Genomic DNA, 23,349 nt, shown 5'->3' on the forward strand with positions numbered 1-23,349 from the left:
GCCTTCTCATTCCCCAGCTTGTTTTGCTGTATTTATAACCATTTAGGTGTAGGATTTTCTTTTCCTTTGTGACTTCCTGTTTGATTATGTGATTATTTGGGTTTATATTACTTTCCGTGCTTGAAAATTTTATTTGTGTCTTTCTAATATTCATTTCTAGTATGTTTAAGGCGTATGCTACAGATGTTTTATTAGCTCACTTAGTTGGTGTCTGCTATATGACTCAGGATAGCCTGCCTTGAAGAATGGTCCATTCTTTTCTGGAAAGAATGAGTTGGTGTTCTGGAATTACCAAGTAGAGCTTACTATTGGTACTGACTAGATCCAGTTGTTTAGTTCGTGGACAGCTTTATTTGCATTCTGTCTGGTACTAGTGCCAGGTACAGGGGTAGGAGGTAACTGGATTATAATTTTGCATTTGCCCATTTCTTCCTTAACACTTAGTAGTTTACTGCACATACTTGAAAAGCTTATGTTTGGCATTTATGACGGTTAATCTTAGTTGTCAACTTGGCTGGATTTAGAATCACCATGGTAACACAACTGTGTCTGTGAGGTTGCTTCCAGGAAAGTTTCAGGAAAAGAGGCCCATTCTTAATGTGGGCAGCACCATCCCATGACCCTCAGTCACGGGCTGAATAAGGAGGAGGATGTGAGCTGAGCTTACACCGCTCCCTCTGCCTCCTGACCACGCCCAGCTCCTCACACCTGCCACCGCGCTTTCCACTGTAATGGACTGTGTCGTCCCATCCCCAAACTGTAAGCTAAAATAGACCTTCCCTCCCTAAGTTATTTTTTAAAGATTTTATTTATTTTGATTTATGATGTGTATCTACAAATTCTTCTGAGACCAGAAGAGGATAATGGATTTCTTGGAATTGCCATTACATGAATTGTGAACCTCCTACTGTGGATGCTGGGAACAGAACTCAAGTCCTCTGAAAGAGCAGCACACACTCTTAAACCTGTAACTACTGAGGGACCCTCCTCTAATCATTAAGCTGTTTAACATTAAGAGTTTGATCTCAGTAACAGGAAAAATAACTAAAACAATGCTCACATTTAAAATTGCTATGAGTTTTTGATGAGTTGGTTCATTTATCATCCCATAAGACATTTTTTCCCAATATTAATTTTATCTGAAGTCTATTTGACCCATTATTATCATATTCACTTCTGGGTTTACTCCTGATCAATGTTTGTATCCTGAAACTTTCCCACCTTTTTATGCATGTTTAAAGCTTACCTACCTATATCACCATGTTTGAAGTAAATTCGTCATAAGGTAGAACACATTTGACTTACAATTTTTACCCATCTGATAACCAACTCTTAACTGGTGTGTTTAGACCACTTACATTTAGAGAAATCACCAAGAGTTTAGAGTTTAAGTCTATATTGTTCTTTGTGTCCTGATTCTCCCCGTTCACCCCTACACACTCACACTTGTATCACCTTGTGGGTTCTTGAAGTCTTTAAAATTCCATTTTGATTCTTCGGGCACTTACGACCACATGCCTTCTATCATTTCCTTCAGTGTTACAATGGTATGTGTTTATCTTATCACAGTTACCAGTAACTGTTTCACTACTTTCATTGAGATGTAGAAACTTTATTTTTGTTTAGGTCCTATTACCTTCATCACTTTAAAAATATAATTATAATTTAAAACACAATTATCATTTTATTCTTTAAGCATACATTGAATACTATATTAGATACTTTTAAAATAATTTTAAAATTATAATTAATATATATCTATTTATATTATATAGTTATATGTTATATTTATTTAACATACACATTATAATAGATAATTTTTAAAAATAATTATTGTTGCATTTAATTTGTTTTAATGCAAAACATTAAAGCTTACTATGCTGGAAGGGCACAGTGAAGCCCTTACAGTATGTAGCACCTCCTGACAGCCTCCACAAGGCTACTAAATGAATGCTTATGGGTAACAAGGTGTCTTTGGAGTAGCCATAAGCCTGTACAGACTAAGCTAGACTTAGCAATGGCTGAGTTTCCACCACACTGAAGCTACCAATGCTGTCTTCTGTGAATCCTTAAATGGCCTTTTCCTTTGCTTACTATCATTTTTTAAGCACATTTCCCTGTATAAAGCTTAACATACTGGTAAAATGTGAATTGATCTGTTTACATTTTGAAGTCAATATCATTGTCATTAAAAGGGTTGCAAATTTAAATAATACCTGTTTAAGGTAGCCTCGTGATCAGCCTATCTTTGGCATTATACATCTTCATGCTGAAGTACATTTGATTTTTAGCACTGTCAGCGATGTTTCTAGTCACTATGGACCAATTCCCTGGAAAAACTCTGTCTATCTCTGTCTTTCTGTCTATCTGTCTCTCTCACTCTGTCTCTCCATCTCTCCCCACCTCCCTCCCCCTCCATTCACCATCCATTATGTCCCTTTGCTTTCTATAATGATAGAAATGTGTGAAGCTTACTCAGCATCCTGTGTTCCTGCTTCAAGCTTCCCCAGTGTCCAGGAGAGAGCAAGCCTATCTATCATTCTAGCGCTAGCCTCACAGATCAAGCTCCCAACGTCGGCCTCTCAAATCTCAGGATCCCATCCTTCTTTTCAGTATTTCAGGCTTTTGCTCACAACAGCCATTTCTGTCTTCACTTGTATATAAATCCATCTTGACGTCTCTTTCAAAAGCTTTATCTTCGATGCTGATAAATCTTATGATTTTTCTCTTTCTTTTATGTCTTCAAGATCTTTGCCATCCCGATGCCTCTTGCTGCTCTTCCAGCGAGTTCGGGCAGTTTGAATTCTAACACAGCTGTGAAAAATGCTCGTGCAGGTGTGCCAAGTAGTTTTCTTTCATGATATTCTGCAATATTTTCTTGTTTCACTTTCCAGCACATTTTTGCTTCATCTGATGTTATTTATGGATTCATAAAACTTCTTCCATTATATTCATGAAATAACTCTATTATTCCTGTTGCCCTTGACTGAGAAATCTATTGGTTTTGTTCAGATGGTTTATTCTTCCTTCACATTCTTCATAACTACACATTTCCACAATATCCTATCCTGGTAACCATTAGTTAATCATCACTCCTCTGATCAATTATATTATAATTCCTTGCCATAGACACCCTCATGTCCATGTCACAGCTTCACCCATCTACTTTACCTCATGTGACCTTTCCTTCTTTGTGCTAAACTAAACCCAGTAGCCTTATGATTCGAGGTCAGCAGTGCTCTGGTCCTTTCCTGATGCCTTTGCCAAGCATGGAAAGATGTTTAAAGCCTTTGTCTAAAAACCACCCTAGGGTGTGGTCTTCTTGACAAAATGGTACATAGTGTTAGTATCTAGTTATCTCAATCATAGAGTTCTTAACTTCACAATTTATTCATCTGAAAGTATGACAGTCAGGATTTATTTACTCATTCTCTTACAATGTGTTAGGTACATAGAAGTTGATCAACTGACTTGATTAATGGCTTAATGTTAAACATTATTTAAAGAAGTAATATGTGCATTGTGTCACAAGAGAGACTTTTTAAAAAATCTTAACAAAGCCTCTTCAAACAGATGAATGAGAAATAGACTTTTAAACCGATTTCTCATAGGAATGGACTGTGGTGTTGGCTAAAAAGGCATCTCAGCTTTAAAGCAGATTGCCTGGGTTCAATCCTTGCTCTCCCACCCAGCTCGAGGTTTGGGGAGTCAACTAACATCTTTGTATGTTAATATCTCTCCATGAAAACAGGAGGAGATAACATGAGATCAAATGAGTTATGTCACATAGTAAAAACAAGCCTGGTATTTATTGTTACACAAATGTCAGCTATTGCTAAATGCTCATTACACACATAATGATAACGCCTCAGAGTTGAAAGAACCTTCACTTTATAATTGAAGAATCGAGGACTGAAAGTAACTAACCGCCTCACAAACACATAGCAAACCTAGAAACTAAAAACAAACAAAACAACAACAACAACAACAACAAATAACCAGCTTTATTGACATATTTTCAATGGGATTTTTCTCCTCAAGGATTTCTAAATCTGATCAGGAGCTAAGGGAACTCAAGGCTCTTCAGTTTAACTCCCCCACACTGCATGGTTATTTATCACAAACATCGAATCTTTGCCGGGAACGCCATTTCATAGATTCTCAGTCACAGGAATGGAGCATGTGGGGATTCTAACAGAACTTGTATTATGACCTCAAGTAAAGCTAAGAAACACATGAGCAACAGGACTAGATGCCAAGGTCAGGTCCTCTGAGTTCAGATGAAGCCACTGAATGAGCATATTCTGAAAAACAAAAACGTTCCGGGGAAAACGTGGTCTGGCAGAGTCATTATAAAGCCACAATCCAGGCCTTCCTGCCCATACACAGAGGCTTTGCAGGCAGTGAGAATGCTTTGCCTGGGAAGAATCCTAAATGACGATTTTGATGAACTCTGAACAACCTATTTAACAGCCAGGAGAGACACAGGAGCCAAGTACCCATAGCAGGCATGATTTCGGATGGTTTCAGCTTTCTCTTTCATTGTCTGGAACAATATTCAGCCTGGTACACCAGAGTTTTAAAATTCAAGCTAGCAGATATAGAATCTCAAAAAGAATTACAGCAACACAAAAATTGCTATTAAGTAGGCACACATAAACCTGTAAGAAAGAATTCTCTTATCAGATTGGGGGACATGCTGTTCTCTGCCTAAACTTAAAAGGGGAATAGATTTAATTTCTCTCTAATGAAAATAAAATCAGTATAAAAAAAAAACAGGAGCTATGTCGAGAAGGTCACACTAAGTAATCACCCATTCGTCCACAAAGAATGATCACCCACCAGCTTAACAGCCAACAAGACACAGAGAACCACATTCTCACTGTAGGATTATTTAAAATGCCTCGTTGTAGGATGCAGACTCTGAGCTTTATTTTTATTGCTAGAATTTTATTTCTTGAGTATGAATTTTCCTTTACATTGAGTCAGAAAGTTATGTTACCTTCCTTATATTGAAGATGGCTCAGACTCCTCCAATGATCCTACAGTGACGCATGGTTCCTCCTTCGTGTTTATAATATTTTTTATAAATCTCTAAATTTACTTGTGACAATGGCTTTTTATAGCTTTGATTGTAACCTAGCCTTTAACCGCTGAGCCATGTGTTTAGCCCAACGATGATTTTTTTGTATTTATCTATGTGTAATGTCTGATTTGTAGACTATTCTTTCCTGAGGAGAGACTACACATCCTATCTATCTCTGTATTCTTCCAGAGCCTCCTCGTACCTCAGATGTACTATTTGTTCAGTAAATGTGTTGTTTAGTTTCAACTATACATTTACTAAGCATTTCCCACTTAAAAAGTGTGACTAATGGAGTTTTAGGGTTGGAATGTCTTTTCTTTCCATTTTTGAGATATCCTATTTTTTGAAGCAAAATATTTAAAAAAAAAAGACTTTAGCAAATCAGCATATTGGAGTGTTGCTTCCTTACTATGCAAAACGTGCCTAGCAAATTTTGCTGAATATTACTGTTATGTCAATAGGTTTTGATTGAAGGGGACCCTAGCATCTTCTTGTGATAGAGGAAAACAGAAGACCCAGAGGTGTATCAAGAGGGCTGTTCCAGAAAGACCATTGTGCTGCCTATAAAAACCACACTGCACCCAGGTCCTGATTCTGAGATCCAGTAAATAAGTCCAAATCTCCACACTGCCAAGTTTTCTCTCTAATGGGTTTTCTGAGAAATTAATACTTAGTACATGCCCATTAGGCCCATAGACAAGCTGGCTGAATGATTTACAATTTTAGTCTAAAATAAAAATGCAGAACCCTTTGAGCCAAGATTATGACTTCAAGAGAGTGACAGGAGAACATGAGGTGAATAAAGAGCCTTTCTAAGCACAAGACCTTCTGTGTCTTCACTGGTCCCACACCTAGGAAGCCAGACCTGTCCTTCCTCAAAGAGCTTCTGTACAGTGAGTGGCAAACAGCCTGTGACTATGGACAGAAGCAAAATTCAAGTGCATACACGGAGCTTCAGGAAGCTGGAAGAAGTTCGTAATTTTGAAAAAGGTAAGTTTAACTTTAAAAAAGTATTTTATGGGTATGCTTTGCCTGCATGTACGGATATGTACCACGTGAAGGACTAGTGCCTGTATAGGCCAGAGGAGGGCCTCCCATCTCCTAGAACTGGAGCTACAATGACTGTGAGCATTGTGTGCGTTCTAGGAACCAAGCCAAGTCTTCAGAAGCTGTTCCTTAACTGAGCCACCTCTCCAGCACCACTAAACTTAGTTTGGGGAGAGCCGCTAGAGAAGAAAGCCATGGATTAAAGGAGTGAGCAAGCAGGAGTCGCCTGTTAAAAACTTTAGAACAGGGTTGATTTTTAATGAGGTCGAATCACATTAACATAAGAATGGCAACTGAAATTGTAGACTGGAAAGGCAGGCAAAGGACAATCATAAAGACTGAACATCACAAAGGCCCACCGTGTACCGACTAATTCCATGTCATTTTAAACTACGTTTGTGTGAATAATCATTTTACAGATTCATGTAAACCATAGTGATGCTTGCAGGCTTTGCTATATATTAATACTGAATGCAATATTTGAGGACGCCTAGCAGGTCTGTTTCCCTCATGGCACAGCTCCTAGTCTGGTTACTAAACGCATTTCAAAGGCCTGCTGCTGTTCTTTCTGACTCTGTCCAGAGCCCCAAGGAGTCAGCCCCTGCTCCTCCTCCCGCCCCCTTCATTCCACGTGCCGGAGAGTGGGCGGTAGGATTACTTCCGGGTGACGGAGGTCAGCCCCGGCAAGATGGCGGCCCCCATGGAGCTCAGCTGCTGGGGAGGAGGCTGGGGGCTCCCTTCAGTCCACAGCGAGTCCCTGGTGGTGCTGGTGAGGCCGCCTTGCGGGCCGTGGCGCGGGAGGACTGGGCTGGCTAGCCGCGGGCTCCTCTGGGGACGGGGGTCCGCCTGCAAGCGTCAGGTCCTGTCGACCTGGCAGCGCTGTCCCGGCAGTGGGAGAAGGCACGCCGGCCCCGCGTCGGCAGGCCCTCCCTCCTGCAGACCGAGGTCCCCCGAAGCGGGAAGCCTGCGCGTCCCCGACGGCAGACGGGGGAGGGGCGCGGGCAGCCGTCGCCTGCCTTTGCGGATGCAGCTGTCAGAGCCGCGCTGCAGACCTGCATGACTGCTCTAAATGTCTAAAATGTCTTATTGCAAACTCTGTTTCAGGCTTATGCCAAATTTTCTGGCGCACCCTTGAAAGTCAATATTATAGATAACACCTGGAGAGGTTCAAGAGGTACAGTATAAGCTTTCACACGCCCCTCTCTGCCCTTTTTAACAGTTGCATCCCTTCTTGCATTAAAGCCATATAGCCCGAGAGTACTTTGGGCATCTGAGCTTCTTAGAATGACCTTGGCTGTGCGTTGGCTGTGTATGGTCATTCTGAGTGAGTAATAACTCAAAGTACAAATCTGAAAAATAGGAGAAACGAAAATGTTTTCTAGAACTTCCCTTTGTAAAACCCACAAACGATTGTACCCACACTCTCCTATATGCCAACTGGTATAGTTTTTAAGACATTGTAATCTTAAGACTAAATCACGGTGTTTGCTTGTGTGTAAACTGTTTTTGATTATAGGTGATGTACCAATTTTGACAACTGAAGACAGTATTGTTTCTAAGCCTGCAAAAATTCTAAACTTTTTAAGAAAACAGGTGGGTGGCTCCTTTAGAAGAAGTAGATCGTTTTTGGCATGTTACTGTTGTTATTATTACTATTATTATTTCAGACTGGGTTATACACTAATCTATGCTGGCCTGCCACTATGCAGCACAAACTGGCTTCAAATGCTAGAATTGTGGCTGTGACCCATTCCACTGGCATCCTGTATGGCTTGTTTTTAATTCATTATAAGGTGGTTTTAATTCTTTGAACCACTGGGAATGCCTGGATCTTGGCAACAGAGAGACAAAGACTTGCTTACCAGAGCCAAAGGCGTGCATTTTCCTGTGATTTGGAAGTATAGTGAAGTATATGTAATGTATTTACTGTGAATTTATTGAAAAAGATATAAAATTCAATTTAGTTATCCAGACTTATTCTTGTTGATAACGTTATCACTTTAGTCCTGTTGTTACTGTCCATTTCCTGCTAAGTGTGTCACCTGAGCTCCCACTGTATAGCAACTATTTTATTTGATAATTTTTGTTATTATTTGATTTGGAATAGCCTTGCGACTGGTCGGCAAGCATTCTGCTACTGAATTTATCCTGAGCTTTGTATTTCTACTTTTAAAAAGCACGTATCTGATAGTTACACGCTTTATGAAATCATGTATCTAAAATGTGTGAAAGTATAAATATTTATGTAGCGAGTCATGATGTTTAAGCATGCAAAGATTCATATAAGCACGAAGGTTATAATTGATTTGTCAGTACTTTAAGAAAAAATTCTGTACCATTAAAATTTGAACCTTTTCTAAATTGAGAAGTTTCCTTTTTTATGGAAAAAAAAACATTATAATGAACTGAAAGTTTTTTCCTTCCCTGTGAAAAATAATTGCTTTTATTCATTAACTTTGTACGGCGTGCCATACTCTGAACAAAGGTCACGAGTAAGCATGGAAACAAAACAATAGAAGTTAGTTGACAAGCTGTAGGCAACATTTGGGGTTGTTTGTGTGTGTATGTGTGTATGGTGCTTTAAGGAACAGTTTTCACTGGGTTAGTATTCCTCCCTCTTAATGTCAGGTTTGACATTTGTGAGGGAGAATAGAAGTTTTAATTTGTTTATCTCCCTTGTTCTAAGAATGTCCCTTGACCTCTGAGACACTTTTTTTTTTTTTAATAGAAATACAATGCTGATTGTGAGCTCTCAGCAAAACAAGGGGCAGATACGCTGGCTTACATTGCTCTCCTGGAAGAGAAGCTGCTCCCTGCGGTGGTGAGCATTTCTGAATATGACAGTATTTTAGTGACATAGTTGAAAATGTTGTAGTCTGTTTAGAAAGAACAAAAAGGATGGGGGGTTTTAAAGAGGAAATTTCTTGTATTAGTCTTGATCTTTTATATTATGACAAAATTGGATTCTATTAGACATTTAACTTCCCATTGAAGTAGATAGGCTGCTTTGTTTGTTTGCTTGTTTGGCTAAGAAAACATTCTACTACTGTCCAGTACAATTGTTTTGGAAATAAACCCCATTGGTGGAAGATGAAGCTTTGCTCCATGTATAGAATTGGTTATATTGTAGTCCATTCAATCTATGAATACTTGCTCAGCACTTACTGTCTGGAAGGCTTTATGCTGGTACTGAGATAGAGCAGTGAACAAAAGAATCTCATTTTACCTTGAGTCGTTTCATCTGAAAAATTTAAGTGAAGTTATTTTATGTGAAAGCACTGTCACATTGATTGGGCGGTCCTGGTTTATGTGAAAGCACTGTCACGTTGACTGGGTGGTGTCGGCTTTGGCAGAACATCCCTGTAATTGGTCACCTTCCTTTGGCAGCTTCACACCTTCTGGGTTGAGAATGAGAATTACTTTACTGTGACAAAGCCGTGGTTTGCCTCTCGAATCCCTTTTCCTCTCAATTTAATCCTGCCCGGAAGGATGTCTAGGGGAGCCCTGAACAGGATTCTTTTGACAAGGGGAGAACCTCCCCTCTACCACGTCCAAGAAGTGGAGGCGCAGGTACAGGCTGGATTCTCCCAGCAGGCACTCTGTCGGCAAGGGAGAGGTGGCTGCACCTACAGATACTACCTCCAAGGCGTGTTTCCTTCTTTTTAGATATACAGAGATGCCAAGGAGTGCCTAAATCTCCTATCAAACAGATTGGGAACATCTCAGTTTTTCTTTGGTGACACGTGAGTAAATTCCCTTTAAAAGTCATTTTGCCACTAAACCACTGTTTTGATATGTCTACCAGTGTACTTCAAAAATGTTTGACTTATGGCTTTCTTTGTACTGTTACTATGAAAAAGTCATAAAATCACTGCCACATTGAAAACCTACATGGAGTAGCCCAAGTCTGTGTTCCTGGGCCATGGCTACTCATATTTAAGTCAAGAATAAGCTATCTCTTATCTCTTAACAACAAAAAGTCAGGCCAGTGATTCTGCTGTGGAAGACGAGAGCCCTTCTGACTGAGGCCCCATGCCAGTAGCCACAGGGCCCCTCCTCCCACAGGCCATCCAGAGCACGTGCCTGTTGCCCTCTGCACTGATGCCCCTGGACACTGCACACGTGCCACCATTCCCTTCCTGATGAGCACCCTGGAGGAAATCACCCAGCTGTTTCTCAGTCCCAGGGCTGGTGGGTGGTTCTGGATTTGTGTTGATACTTACTGTATAAATATACTCTGTCATTTGTATCATGGGAAAAAAAACCCTAATTTTGACACATTCAGTTGTTTTCAGTGATATGTGAGTTAAAGCCAGTTCTCCCATTGCCCAAAAAAAAAGATCAATTTTCCATTTCAAAGGGGGTTCTGGGTGTTTAGCTGAGTGGCAGAGTTCTCAAATAGCTTACACAAGGCCCTGGGTTCTATTTGTAGCCCAGGATTGACTGAGTTTTTATAGGGTTTTTTGTTGTTGTTGTTGTTGGCATTAGTCTAACATTAGTTTAACGTACGTAGCTATAAAAGTATCAAACATTATTCTACCCCTGCTTCTTGTCCATAATATTTGTAGTTCACAACTTCAGTGTCTTCTGAATAAAATAAATGGTTAGAGTATTTTAAAAAGTACTTAGAAGGTAAGACTTCGACTACCTCACTTTTGGAAACAAAAATGGTAGTAAACTGTTTAAAATGTGATATTGTCTATTAGACTTGACAGATAGTTTGAATCCTAAAAGTGCCTTTAAGTGTCCTTGAAGTGCCCCTGAAGGAGAACTTTTTGTTTCCAGGCCTTCTACCTTGGACGCCTATGTGTTCGGTTTCCTTGCACCTCTTTATAAAGTGTGTTTTCCCAGAGTTCACTTACAAAAGCATCTGAAACAGCTCTCCAACCTGTGCCGCCTATGTGATGACATCCTGGACAGCTACTTCAGGCACGGCCCTGGAGGTAAGTCAGCATTTCTTCAGCTAATGTTTGTTCATATTAGGTATTTTAATAGTCTCCTGACAGTGCACAAGTAGAACAAGTCTGTGGATTGTCTTAGATTCTGGTTCAGAGCTTCAAGACCTGGTGGTTTTCCCGTCTCGTCTGCTCCCTTGTTCTTACTTACATGGAGAAAGGGGCATTTGACTCCAGCCATCCTCTAGACTTTACACCTTATGTGTATCTGTCTGTAAGTATTGCCCCCTGAAGTGAGTCATTTCCTTCTAAAAGGTTAAACCACGCATGTTGAGTCCCTGCTGAAAAGTAGTGTCTATCCTGGTGTGAGTGGGTGATCACTGTAAATGACTCTTACCTGCTGCTTCCAGCATTTCCCTTCATGAACAGAAATCAGTAGCAGATTGACTTTGGTGAGGTACACTCCCATGATTCTACTACTTGAAAACTGATTGCACCAAACTGGAGATAGAGTAAGTAGAGGGCTCTTGGCACTTAGGATGGAACTCTCTGTGACTGGGGCCTTGTGCTTAAGGGACTGGGGCACTAAGTTTGCATTTGTGGAGGTGGCTGAAATTGTCCTTTCAGAACCGAAGTTACGCAGTAGCTGGCTTAGGTAGACAGGCTATTTTTTTGTCGAGGGTTGTGTGCTTTACATATAGGGAGGTCTAGGAAATGGAAAGTTAGGGACCCAAGTAGCATCCGACCTTGCCACTCTGGAGCAGGCTGGCAAGCCTGACTGACCGAATAGCTCTGTGACACTTACCAAATCAGAAGGTCCTGGGATCAAGCTCAGAAAGTTGGACTTTTAAAAATCCTTTTAAATGTCTTGGGTGCCTGGTGAGGAGCTCGGAGGAAATTGCTGTCTTAGCAAGCTGCCTGTGGTGTTCTGACCAGTGGCTGATGTGTGATGATCAGAGAGAGCCAACGTGTCCTGAGACCACCATGCCTTTACTAACCACTATGGCTGCTGCATGCCATGTCGCTCAGGGTCCTCCACAGATAAAGTTTTCTGTTTTCCCTTCTGATTTCTTCTGGAACACTGTTGTCCCTCCTGACGTTCCCCTTGAACCCAAAATGTGTTTTTTTTCCTCTCCTTTTCTCTTTTGTTTTCGGGGGTGGGGGGTGTAGAGCAATTGGGAGGATGGGTAAACTGAAAAACATTGTTTTCAGTCTTAAACATCGTGAAAGTCTTTCAAGTCCCCTTTCTTTCTCTGGTTTCTCTCCTGGCTTCTCAGGGATCTCTCCAGCTGGACAAGAAATGGTAGATGCAAACCTGCAGAAACTCACTCAGCTTGTAAATAAGGAGGCCAACTTAATTGAGAAGGTCGGGTTACTTCAATCACTGTTTTTCTCTCTATGGGAGTGTTGTCATTTGGCTTGTGTGTTCACTTCCTCCTCTCGGTTTTTAGGAGTTTACTTTTCAAAAAGCTGTTTAAATATACTTTTAACTAAAATTTATTCAATACAGTGTTTTGAAGCCAACAGTGGCCTGGTTGCATTGAGGGAAAATTGAATAATTGTATTGGTTTGCTTTTTACTGTGTAGTTTGCATTTATCAAGTTGGGTGACACAAACATTGCCTTTAAAGAGAGCAAGTCAGAAGCAAGCCTTGCTTGCTATCCTGGCTCTGTCCCAAAGTTATTTCTGCAGGTCTAAGCGCCCATGCCTGGTCTTCCTTATCAAAGTAATGTCCCTTCTTTCCCAGTACCCTCCTTCCTTCCAGTCTTCTGGCCTTAATGTGGTCTGCAGGGTTTTTAACCAGTTTAGTTACTTTCTCACTTTGGAGAGTCTCAATTTGTGAGAGACTCTAAGGATCTGGGAAGGGGGAGAGAGCCAACCATGGAATTGTTGAGAAGGACTCTAACTGAAGTGTGTGGAAAGCTGGGAAGAGTCTCCCCAGGTGTCTGGTGAGCTCACTCTCTTTCACAGGCACTGAGGTGTAAGAGCTTTATGGGGTTAGCTCATGCAAGCCTCCTGGAAGCTCTATGTGCAGATTCTACTACTGTCCCATTTCACAGATGTGAAGGTGTGAGCAGTTGCATCACCTGCCAAGGTCTTTAGGCTGAAGAAAGTCAGGAGCAAAAATGGCTGTAGACACAAGGGCTGGTCCAGTATGAGTGCTGTAGCTTATTGTTCTTTCCTCTAGGCTGATGTGCAGCCAATAAATGAGATTGTGTGTCTGTTACCAGGGAGTGAGGAGGCTTGCCGCTAGCATTCTCGGGGATGGCCTTTGTTCCCGGTGTTCCGTGTGGTGGTATATTCTGGTAGTCTGAGTTCAAGCCTGGATGTGTTCAAGTCTTTGCTCAGTCCACTAGTCATCCTATTAAGATGTCTGTAAAATGCTACGATGGTTAAAGGATCTCACTCATCTAACAGAGGAAGGCTATTTGACAAAGTTGTCACTTTCTATACGTGGGGAATTCGTGACTGATATGGCAAGGGAACTATGAAGTACCCACACAGGCAGAAGACAAAGCTAGGAGCCCATCACTACTTTGTACCTACCTACTTTGGATCTTCATCAGTTTATGAAAGTCTTGTAAGCCAGTCACCAGTATCTGCTCTTGTGTAGGAAGTGTGTGATGGTGTAACAGTGTAGGGCAACTGGTCGTCTTAGACACACTGTTACAGTTTATAGCAACATTCTAGAGCTTAAAGGACAGACTCATGCTTGAGAAACTTAGGTCTTGCTGGAAAGTAGAAGCTGCTTGCTACAGTTGTTCTCTGGTCACACCTTTTTCTCATTTGAAAGTGAAAATTAATCTTTTCTGTTTTTTGCAATCCTTGCACATACACACTTTGCTAAAATGTTTTCTCCTTGTGTTGAAAGAGCATCCTGAGTAACAAGAGAAGTTTTAAATATTCTGCATTTATGCAATGCTCTGAAAACTGCCTATCTATTGGGTGAATGATAGGATATTATTTTCTGCTGGTTTTGTGGTTTGTGGCTGCTTTCAAGTCTTTAAAGGAGTGAAGTTGGTAGAGAACTCAATGCCAGATCTACATCTTGCACCTGCTGTGTTAGTCTTAGTGAAGGTGGTTTGTGAAGCTCTAACTAAGTGCTGAGCAATCCCTGTCCTAGTGTTACAGGGTGTGAGTGTGTGTCTCTGAACTTCTTGGGCATTTTAAAACTGTACTTTGTATGAATTGTTTCTCTGAAGTCAGCTTAGAAGTGATCAGTGCTTGAAAGACCTCGTGATTAGACCAAAAGAACACGTGCTTGCCATATCTTTTCCCAGAATCCTTTGGTCTGCATATTTTCAATTGGTGTGGGGTGCTTTTGCATGCTGGCCACTCTCAGTTTGGAAAAGAAGTAGAGTTAAAAAAAAAACCAACTGTGTTACAATAAAAAGACCTGGTTCAAGCTTCAGCTCTGATACTGGCTTTGGGACCTGCCTGGAAAAGGAACTTTTGAGCCTCTTTTGTTGTCTCATATAGGGTGGGGCTGTGCCTGTTAGTCAATGTGTGGGGAAGGTTAGCTGAGTGCAGAAGCATTACATCCACACTTACTTGTAGACGGTGTCTTAAGTGGGGCTCCTGTCAAGTCCAGCAGGGAATTCTTTTTCGTGGAACCTACTGTAACTTTGTGATGGGGTGAGTTAGAGCCACTTTGCTTTTTATAGATACCGAGGCAGCTGATATTCAAGGTCTGACATTTGTAATTTTTGAGCGATTGTTTGTCATAGGAAGATACTCTGTTAGTCCTGCAAACACCCAGCTCTGCCATCTTCCGTGCTGTAGACTAGATGGAGAGGCCACTCTCCACAGGAGTAGGGCCTCAGCCTTACTCAGATGTGTCTTGTACTTTCCACAGATGGATGGCAACCTTCGCCAAAGCCCTCAGCTTCTTCCTCGGAAGCTGCCGACCCTCAAACTGACTCCAGCAGAAGAAGAGAGTGACTCCTTGCAGCTGCTGTCACCCTGATCGTCGAAGCCAGCTGCAGCCAGTCTTATGATTGTTGCAGTAATTGCTGATGCCGAGTGTACGGAGACCCAGAGAACGCTGTAATGGGTTTAAGACTAAAGCAGAGGGAGCTGTATGTGACTTTCTTTTTAAATTAGGAAAGCTATTATTTTAGCTTGGCAGTGCATTTTAAATAAAGGTGAATGCTAAGCGAGCTGGGTGGGGGTGGGCAGGGCAAGCACATGGCACTGTATATACAGACCCTGCCTTCACCGTGGCAGAGCTTCGCTTTGGCCCAGGTGTTGCTGACCAAAAGCTGCAATTCTCTTCTGAATGTGCATTTTTAATTTAAGTTAATTTATTAACAGTTTTTCTCAGACTGGTCTCAATACATAATATGTGGCTTTTTGGCTGAGACCTTATTTTTCTTTTGAGAAGTCTGATGCCTATTTTAGGAACCAGGAAAAATAGAAATTATTTCAATAGAAAAGCCTGTATTTAATTTTAAAAAGCAGTGAGGAATGTGCTTCTTAATTATCCTCTTCTAAGTCTGCTCCTTTGGCAGTTTAGTACCACATATGCAGATGTTTAAGGGGGTCCATATAGTACCCCAACGCCAATAACACACGCGTGCGTGCGCACGCACACACGCCAGTATGATTGAGTACTTGCTGATAGGTTTTCTGTGAGCCAGCGAAGGTGAACATGTCAGCCTCCGTCTTATATCAACTCCAGAACTGGGAGTCTAGCTCGTCCTACTGTATTTGGCTGAAACCCTGTTGAAGCATGCTCAGTTAACTGTAAAGCCTCTGTGGGATGAGCCGTGGCGAGGGTCCTGGAACACTCTCGTGTGTCGGGTCTCAGTGCTCCATTTGACTCAAAGGAGTTTGTTTCATAATAAGCATATCATGTAGTCACACACTCTCTGACAAACTATTATTTCCTGTGTATTTTTAGTTACAGTTGAAGGATCCAAAGGAATGAGTCAGAAATAGCAGGTTTCTAAGACAATTGGTTGTGAATGGCCCATGCAAGGATTTGCTGCGTGGTGATTTTACATAGAATAGAAACTTGCTGATCTTAGTGGCTGAGGTGCTTCTGTTATTGTAAAAGTACTTCTGGGATTTTTAAAATAGGACCATGTTTGGGATTGTGTCTTACAAGATTACTATGGTGCTCAGAAAATGTTACCGAGTTCTGCAGAAACCAGGCTGTGCTGTCCAGAGACTCGGCTATCGTGAGCAGAGCGGAGTGCGGCTGCGTTTGACTACATCACTCCAGTTTGCTCTGGGTTTGGTAGATGTAAGTCTTAGGTCACTATAAATACTCACTCTTGAAAGCTTTAAATGAGACACAAGGTAATCCTCAGTCTGTCCACCTCTTTAAGTGCATTTGCATTTAGGACATGTCCTCAGTGAGTTCACAATACTTCTTTAACAAAGGCTGTGTGTGTGAGGAAGTGTGTGTGACTTAGATTGTGGGATGTGGGGGTGAATGTGTGCTAGTGAGTGGGTTTGTGCATGTGTGTGTGAGTGAATGTGTGTAGGGTAAGTGTATGTGTATACATGTATGTGTGCGGTATGTGTGGACGAGGGGTATGAGTATGTGTGAGTGTAGGGTGAGTGAGTGTAAGTATGTGTACGATTGATCTTCTAAGGCAAGTTGCAACAATCTGAAATCTGAGTATATAAGAGTATTGAGTTTTAAAATTAATGATCAAGAGGCTTCATTGTCTCCAGGATTGATTTTATATTGAAAAGGGTGGTTGACACATTAATCATAAATCTGTTTATGCTTTAATCAGGGTTAGCCATTTTCAATTATTGTTAATAGTAAACCTTCCAAAAAGTATTTGAAGTAGTTTATAATTGTAAAATGCATGTAAAAAATAGGACAATTATTTTTGAAAGATAACAATTCCTAAGAGAAAACCATATCAACAGTACTAGATTATAAAATCTCACTCTGTGGGTGAAGTTAGAAGATGATACCTAGGTAAGTAAGTTCTGCTAATAATGTCTGTGAGGAAGGAACATGTGCTTACATGGTAGAAGAATTCAGCGGACCATGTTCACAAGACTCTAGACTTCAACCAAGGAGTGTATTGTACTATTTGTGCACTGAACTCTTCTTAATCAAAAGGGTTCATTTTAGAATAACAAGCCTTTGATCCTTTTAGTGGAGAGGATGACTGTGAAGTGACTTGTTTGCTTTATGGTCACCCTGCTCTGAACTCCCCTTAGCCTTCCGTTCTGTAGCCCGTGGGCTTCAAGACCACATTTCTGAGATGCAGAACCTTAGTTGGCTGAGGAGGAACGTAGATGTTAGTTGCTTAGTTCAGCTTGGTTTGTGTAAGCAAATGGGGCAGTGAGGAAGCTGTAACTGAGCACAGAATCCTTCAGGGAGCAGGCACACCGAGAAGCTCTTAGAAGGAGACAGTTTCTTAGACTGGACAAAGGACCATGGGGACCATGTCAGGATGTTTGTGCATGAGGTTGCTGGGCAAAGTGGTCCACGGCCTCGACCAAATACTGTGGACATTGTGTTTTGGAGATGGTGGTGGAGGACAGGATGAAAACAGGGACTGTGCTCATCTTCATTTTTGTTGATTGTACAAAGCTAGAAAAAGACTGGTTTGCTAATTCCCACAGGAAAACATCCTCCATGAAGACTGTCATCACAGTGGCGACCTAATGCGGAAGAGACCACAGACAAGGAGGTGGAGGTTTCTTTAAAACTTGACTTCACAAAAGGCTCACAATAACAAATTTCAACTTAGGGGTTCTAAAGGACCCGATACTTTTTTGGAAGCAACCATTTTTATTTCCAATTATTTATAATTGATAGATACAGTAACACAGGGAACAAGAACAAAGATACTTAAGTTAGAGGTAAGTTAAAATGTTTTCAAAGTCTAAAAATGGGCAAAACTAACACCAACAGAGGCAGAAACTCCTAGAATATTTTAAGAAAACACCTTGTCCAGATAGCTACATGTGATAGTGGCATTTGAGTTAGATACTGCCTCTCAAACATACGCACCTACCAAGCTTGCTACAAAGGTGTTTTATGGTAGGGGCCAACAGTTCTTCGACAGCCACAATGATAATCACTCAAAGGCAGAATAGAAATCTTTAAATATGCTCAGGAGTGAAAAGGATGGCTCAGTACTTAAGAGAACTTACTGCTCTTGTGAGGACCTGGGTTCAGTTCCCAGGACCTATGGCAGGTGGTTCAGGGAGCTGGCACCCCTTTCTGGACTCCATGAGCACCTGTACTCAAAAGGTGTATGTACCACCCTCCCATACACATACACATATAATCAACAGAAAAATACATTTAAATATACCTAGGAAGCTGAATGATGAGGCCATGGAATATCTCACTTCTATTTTGTAATGCTTTAAGAGCCTATAATTATATCAAAATAAAAGGACTTTAAAAAAAGTAAACCTAATAGAGTAAGTTTATCAATATCTCTGTATGTATATTTTAAAATTTAACACTGCAGACCTAGTATTTAGTTCCAGATGAGAACCATATTATATATTGATAAAATTTTTTATTTCATTTTTGAGTTTAAGGAAAAGGAGCTCATGTTTCTAACAGATGCTTCCCTGAAGATCTCCCTTGCCTTACAAGAATGCTTCTAACAACCTCACACCAAAACTAATTTTCCTTTAAAATATTGAGATGCTTATGATCTTATGTTTCTGATCTGTGTTTTCCCCTATGGCAGCTGAGTTCATAATTGAGGGCAAGGCATTTTGAGTCCTCTCCTCTGTCTATGTGTGGACTTTCCTGTTGTCTCTTCTCTCTGTGTGCTCACAGTGTGGACCGTGTGGACTGACACCACCATCTGTTGCAGAAGGTGTGGCACAGGTGTGCACTTTTTGTTTTAAGCTCAAAGGGAGTTTGTCGTTGACTTTGTGTTGTCCTGGTTATTTTAAGAGTTGAAATCCCAAGCAGCCACAGAGATAGTCTGGGTTGTGACGATGGTCTTTGTGTATGTTCTTGGTGATAAAACTCACATGTTTGTCTCCCTGCCCCTGCTCCTGCTGTTGTTCAGTTACGTGAAGTTTACTTTTATTTCTTAGTGTTTTTATGTTTCTTAAACAAATTTTAAAGAAATTCATGGTTACATGACATCACAGATCAGTGTTCCCTCCCGGCCTGAAAGGGTTAACTGAAGCATCTCTGGACTTCAGAGTGTTGCTTTTCATGATGAAAAAGCCCAACCTTTGTTCTTTGTTTTTAAGTGTTTGTAAAATAATTTAGTGTGGAAGTTGCTGTTGGGTGTTGTAATCTCTGGGAGCCCAGGATGCTTGTTTTGCACTCAGGACTGTTGTGTCCAAAACAAATGAGCACTTTGGGAATTTAAAAGGCTTTAAAAAAATATTTTTCCAGAAAAACAGTCCATGGATCACTTAAAAGAATGACCATTCTTGAACAGCAACAGTGATGGAAAGGAAGCTTTGCTCGCTCGCTTGTGAATAGTGTGTGTGACAGCATTACTCCAGCAGAATAAGCTAGCTGCTTTCAAAGGGGGAAAGGGCCAGTTATTTTTGTGCCCTCATTATTATTAATTTGAAGTTATAAGGTAAAAACATTTAGTTTATGCAAGAGTAGATTCTAAGAGGGTATTTGGCAGAATATATTGTTCTAATAAGTTTGGAAAATGCTGGATTATGCAAAGCTGACTTGCTGAAGGCTTTTCAGAACCTTTGATGTGTAAATGTGTGGTTTTGGTTTCCAGCTTCAGAGATGTTTTATTTTATTAGCAAAGAGGACAGTGGGCCAGGCTGTGTGCAGGCACATATAGAGAGGACAGTGGGCCAGGCTGTGTGCAGGCACATATAGAGAGGACAGTGAGCCAGGCTGTGTGCAGGCACACGCTCACCTCCCAGGAGGTACTCACTGTTTCCACCTCTGTTTAATATATCCCTTCCCTAACTTATTTTACTGAGGATTTTTTTTTTAAAGTAGGTGTTTTATGGGATTTGTGTTCTGAGAAATTTACTTAGGAGAACATTCAGTATTTTGCTCTCTGTGCTCAATACAAAGTTTCTGCTTTTGAGTGTTTGTCTGGTGATAGTAAGAGTAACTAAACAAGCTTCATTTCACCCTAGAGTATAAACCAGTTCACTAGTGAGGCTCTGGCATTGTCAGCCTTTGCAACATATACACACAGTCACAGGCTTGGTGCTCCAGGGTTTGGATGTACATTTGAAGCACAGCATGCATGCGTGCGTGGGGTCTGAGTGCTGGGGTCATGGCGAGCATCCAGCCACATGAAAAGCTCTCGGATCTTAGTTCTGATGCTTCGGGTTTCCTCTTGAAGATTAGAGCAATAGCTGTAATCATGTAGTTTATATCCCAGATCCTTGGCAATCACAGGAAGTGACCTGCCAGAGTTTGCATCAGCCTCTGAGAGTCATGTCAGATGGAGAAGGCCGTCCTGGCTGTTGTTCTTTGGGCCGTGGGCTGCTGGCATCTTGATTTGATGGAGGAGAGTGTACACAGCCTCTAAGTGCATAAAGATGTTTTGGGTTCTCTTACGTCTTATTGTTTTGTAAAATAGAAATCATCTTTAAGTGAGACTGAAGTTTTGTAGCTTCATTCTAGCTTTCTGGAAGATCAACAGAGAAAAAGACAAGAACTGTATATGAGGCATATTGACTCCATCTCCCAAGGCAGTCTCTGAATGGGAAGCAATGTAAACATCTGTTCTAGTGTGCAAATACTATAACCAGCTATGGTGGCCGCCATGGCCTCATAGTCCAGCCTTGCCTACTGTGAATGTATTTTACCTAGAGCTGATGTGGAAATACCCAAAAGTAGAAATGATGGTCATTGTTAAGAATTTATTATAATAAATGAGAAACTGGATATAATCTCAAAATAGCTATTTTCTCAATAAAATTTCAAATCATCTGAGTGTTTGTTAATTCTTGGTGTATAACATTCATTGACATGGTTGTCTTCCTTGAGATGAACTTTAGTGGCTACAAATAGTTATGAGTTACTGGGTGCTGGGGTGCAGCTAGATGACGTACTGTTCCCTTTCACCCATTTTGTCTAGAATACATGGGTACCATTGTGAGAGTGTCTCCCATGCTAAGTGGGCAGATGCCACTGACCTGCATGCCACAGCGGACACCTACAGCTATGTACGGTTGTGGCTTGTTCATTCTTCAGTTGTCAGTCTCTCTTCCTGTTTGCCCTTTACTCGGCCCCCAGTCCAGCAATGTTCCATTCAGCTGAATGGAGACATTAAGGAAAGAACACTGTTTTAGGCTGGATGGAAGTTACAGGATTCTTTTTTCTCCTTTGTGTGTGTGTGTGTGTATGCTCATCCACATGCATGCGTGGGGATGAGCAGGGCACAGGCCAGTAATAAGCCTGATTGTCATTTCTCAGGTGTTATGAACCTCTTCCTGAATCTTTTACTGCCCTGAAGTTCACCAAGTATACCCGTCTCTATGGCCAGCGAGTCCGACCTCAGTCTCCTCTGCTGGGATTACAGACTTTGTGTTACCACATACAGCTTTCTCAATGTCGGGTCTGGGGTCGGACTTAGGTCCTCATAAGCAAGTGCTTTATTGACTGAGCCATCTCTCCTCTCCCCCCACCCACCCATAACCTTTTTTTAATGGGCTAGGACATGTGTCTGTAGAGAACATTAAGGTCTATAGCTGTTTTCGGGATAGTCCCTGACAGGAACCTGATAGGTGACAGCCAGAGTTGTCATTGGAATATAATTAACATGTACTAAAATGGGAGCTCTTCCAGGACCTGGACAGGTAAGTGTTGCTCTCACTTCAGAAACTGCTATGTCTTTGCTGAGTTTTGTATCCACAAAGAACCTGAGGCAGCTGAGGTGGTGAGATATGGATGTCACCCGCTTCCTACAGGAGGGCAGCACAGAGTGCTGCAGTTGAAGGGAGGGTGGAATTCCCCCGAGGAAAGAAAACTGACTACCTGGGGGTCATGGCTGAGAGCCATTCAACAAAGAAGTCAAGGAATCCTCGATCCCCTCAGGGGATTGGCCTTGCCTGCTGCTATTTGGGGCACTCTGAATTCCTGAGTATTTAGTGGATGGTAGACTACAGCACAAACAGTATTTTGCTCTTCCTTTGCCACAACAGCTATTAGTAGGAAAGGTGAAGTTTTGCCTGCCTCCATTTGCCCCAGCAGAATGGAGATGAAGAGGCCGAGGGGCTGGGTGGAGAGATGGCTCAGTGGTTAAGCATACTGGCTGCTCTTTCCAAAGGACACCAGTTCGAATCCCAGCACCAAGGCTGCTTACAACCACCTTAACTCTACTTCCAGAGGATCCAAAGTCGCCTTCTGGCCTCCTCCCTGAGGCACTGCACACTTGGTAAAAAGGCGTGAGGAAAGACACTCATGCAGATAAAATTAAACGTAATTTAGAAAAACGCTGGGAACTTTGGATTTGAAGTGGAAATGGTGGTAAGAGGTCAGGATTTGCCATTCTGTGATCTGCATCCTAAGTGATGATCTTAGCGTCTTCCTGATCTCACAAGAGCTCCGGGAGAGAGCCATGGTCCATCCCTCCAGGCACAAGGGTCAGCCTCTGTAATCAAGAGATGAAGGCAGTTGTGCATCATCAGACATTTCCAGCTTCTAAGGCAACCAACCGAGGCTCTGAAAGTTGCACATTGCCAAGTGGGGGAGACACTTTAGCTTTGTCCTTTGTAATAAAAGAATGGAGAGAACAGACAAGCTTTTGCATTGTAAATACAATTAAGGGCTGGTTCCTTAGGTCTCACTGGGGAGGGGGACATTCTCAAGAGTTCACGTGAAAAAGCAAAATCTCTTGCTATCAAGGGAAGCATTGGTATTTCTCAATCAGGACCAAATAGACTTGAGGTTCATTTTAAATGCAGAAAGCAAACCGACTTCTTTGAAGACTTGTCACGTTCTTCCAGGTTTGATGTGCAGTATCCCAGCCTTCCCCCATGGGAGAGAAAATTGTCCTTTAAACCTGATAAACCATTTCCATTGTGAATCATACATAACATCTTGACCCCTGCTAAAAATGGCTGAGGAAAAAGTTGGGGCGGGGGAAGGGAAAGGGTATAGTAGGTGTAGAAATTAAGAAAAGAAAGCATTGCATGTGTATACAATCAAGACTAGTTATAAAAACGGGCAGAAAGTAAAATCATTGAGGCATACGGCTGAGTGTGGACTCCTGCGAACTTAATCCCCTTCTGTGGGTCTGAAGCTGTTTACCTGTCACACTTGGCAGGCTCGGCACACATCCTCTACTCGCTGGTGCCGTGCGGAAGCTCAAAAAGTGTCCACACCATTTGAATCCCATTTCTGTCCTGCATCCTTAATCTTGCAAGGAG

The 23,349-nt window shown here is 41.6% G+C and overlaps 1 protein-coding gene and 1 long non-coding RNA gene across 6 annotated transcripts; both read left to right on the forward strand.

Moving 5' to 3' along the window:
- The first annotated feature begins 6,812 nt into the window (after positions 1–6,812).
- Mtx3 (metaxin 3) lies at positions 6,813–15,193 on the forward strand. 5 transcript variants are annotated; one of them, XR_003710348.1, is made up of 9 exons: positions 6,813–6,902; positions 7,238–7,307; positions 7,650–7,726; positions 8,862–8,954; positions 9,521–9,703; positions 9,800–9,876; positions 10,919–11,076; positions 11,439–11,540; positions 14,885–14,907. XR_003710348.1 is itself a non-coding variant. In XM_028760185.1 (9 exons), the coding sequence occupies exons 1-9, from the start codon at positions 6,822–6,824 to the stop codon at positions 14,993–14,995; spliced, it is 939 nt and encodes a 312-aa protein (XP_028616018.1). In that variant the 5' UTR covers positions 6,813–6,821; the 3' UTR covers positions 14,996–15,193. The 5 variants fall into 5 exon arrangements, 2 of the variants coding, with proteins under 2 accessions (XP_028616018.1, XP_028616019.1); XR_003710346.1 differs by lacking the exon at positions 14,885–14,907 and adding an exon at positions 12,306–12,381 and having other exon boundaries at positions 11,174–11,540; XR_003710347.1 differs by lacking the exon at positions 14,885–14,907 and adding an exon at positions 12,306–12,381.
- A 480-nt stretch (positions 15,194–15,673) lies between these two features.
- Positions 15,674–20,911, forward strand: LOC114614511. Its single transcript, XR_003710339.1, has 2 exons — positions 15,674–16,276; positions 17,626–20,911. It is a non-coding gene; the product is annotated as an uncharacterized LOC114614511 (long non-coding RNA).
- The last annotated feature ends 2,438 nt before the right edge of the window (positions 20,912–23,349 follow it).

Source organism: Grammomys surdaster, unplaced genomic scaffold, assembly GCF_004785775.1.
Source record: "Grammomys surdaster isolate TR1022 unplaced genomic scaffold, NIH_TR_1.0 126391, whole genome shotgun sequence".
NCBI lineage: Eukaryota > Metazoa > Chordata > Mammalia > Rodentia > Muridae > Grammomys > Grammomys surdaster.

Bases quoted from the DNA above. Each gene is read 5' to 3' on its own strand.
- Mtx3 (XM_028760185.1), top strand. From the start codon at position 6,822: ATGGCGGCCCCCATGGAGCTCAGCTGCTGGGGAGGAGGCTGGGGGCTC. The intron at 9,704-9,799 runs GTACAGGCTGGA...CCTTCTTTTTAG, and splicing joins TCCAAGAAGTGGAGGCGCAG to ATATACAGAGATGCCAAGGA. The intron at 9,877-10,918 runs GTGAGTAAATTC...TTTTGTTTCCAG, and splicing joins CAGTTTTTCTTTGGTGACAC to GCCTTCTACCTTGGACGCCT.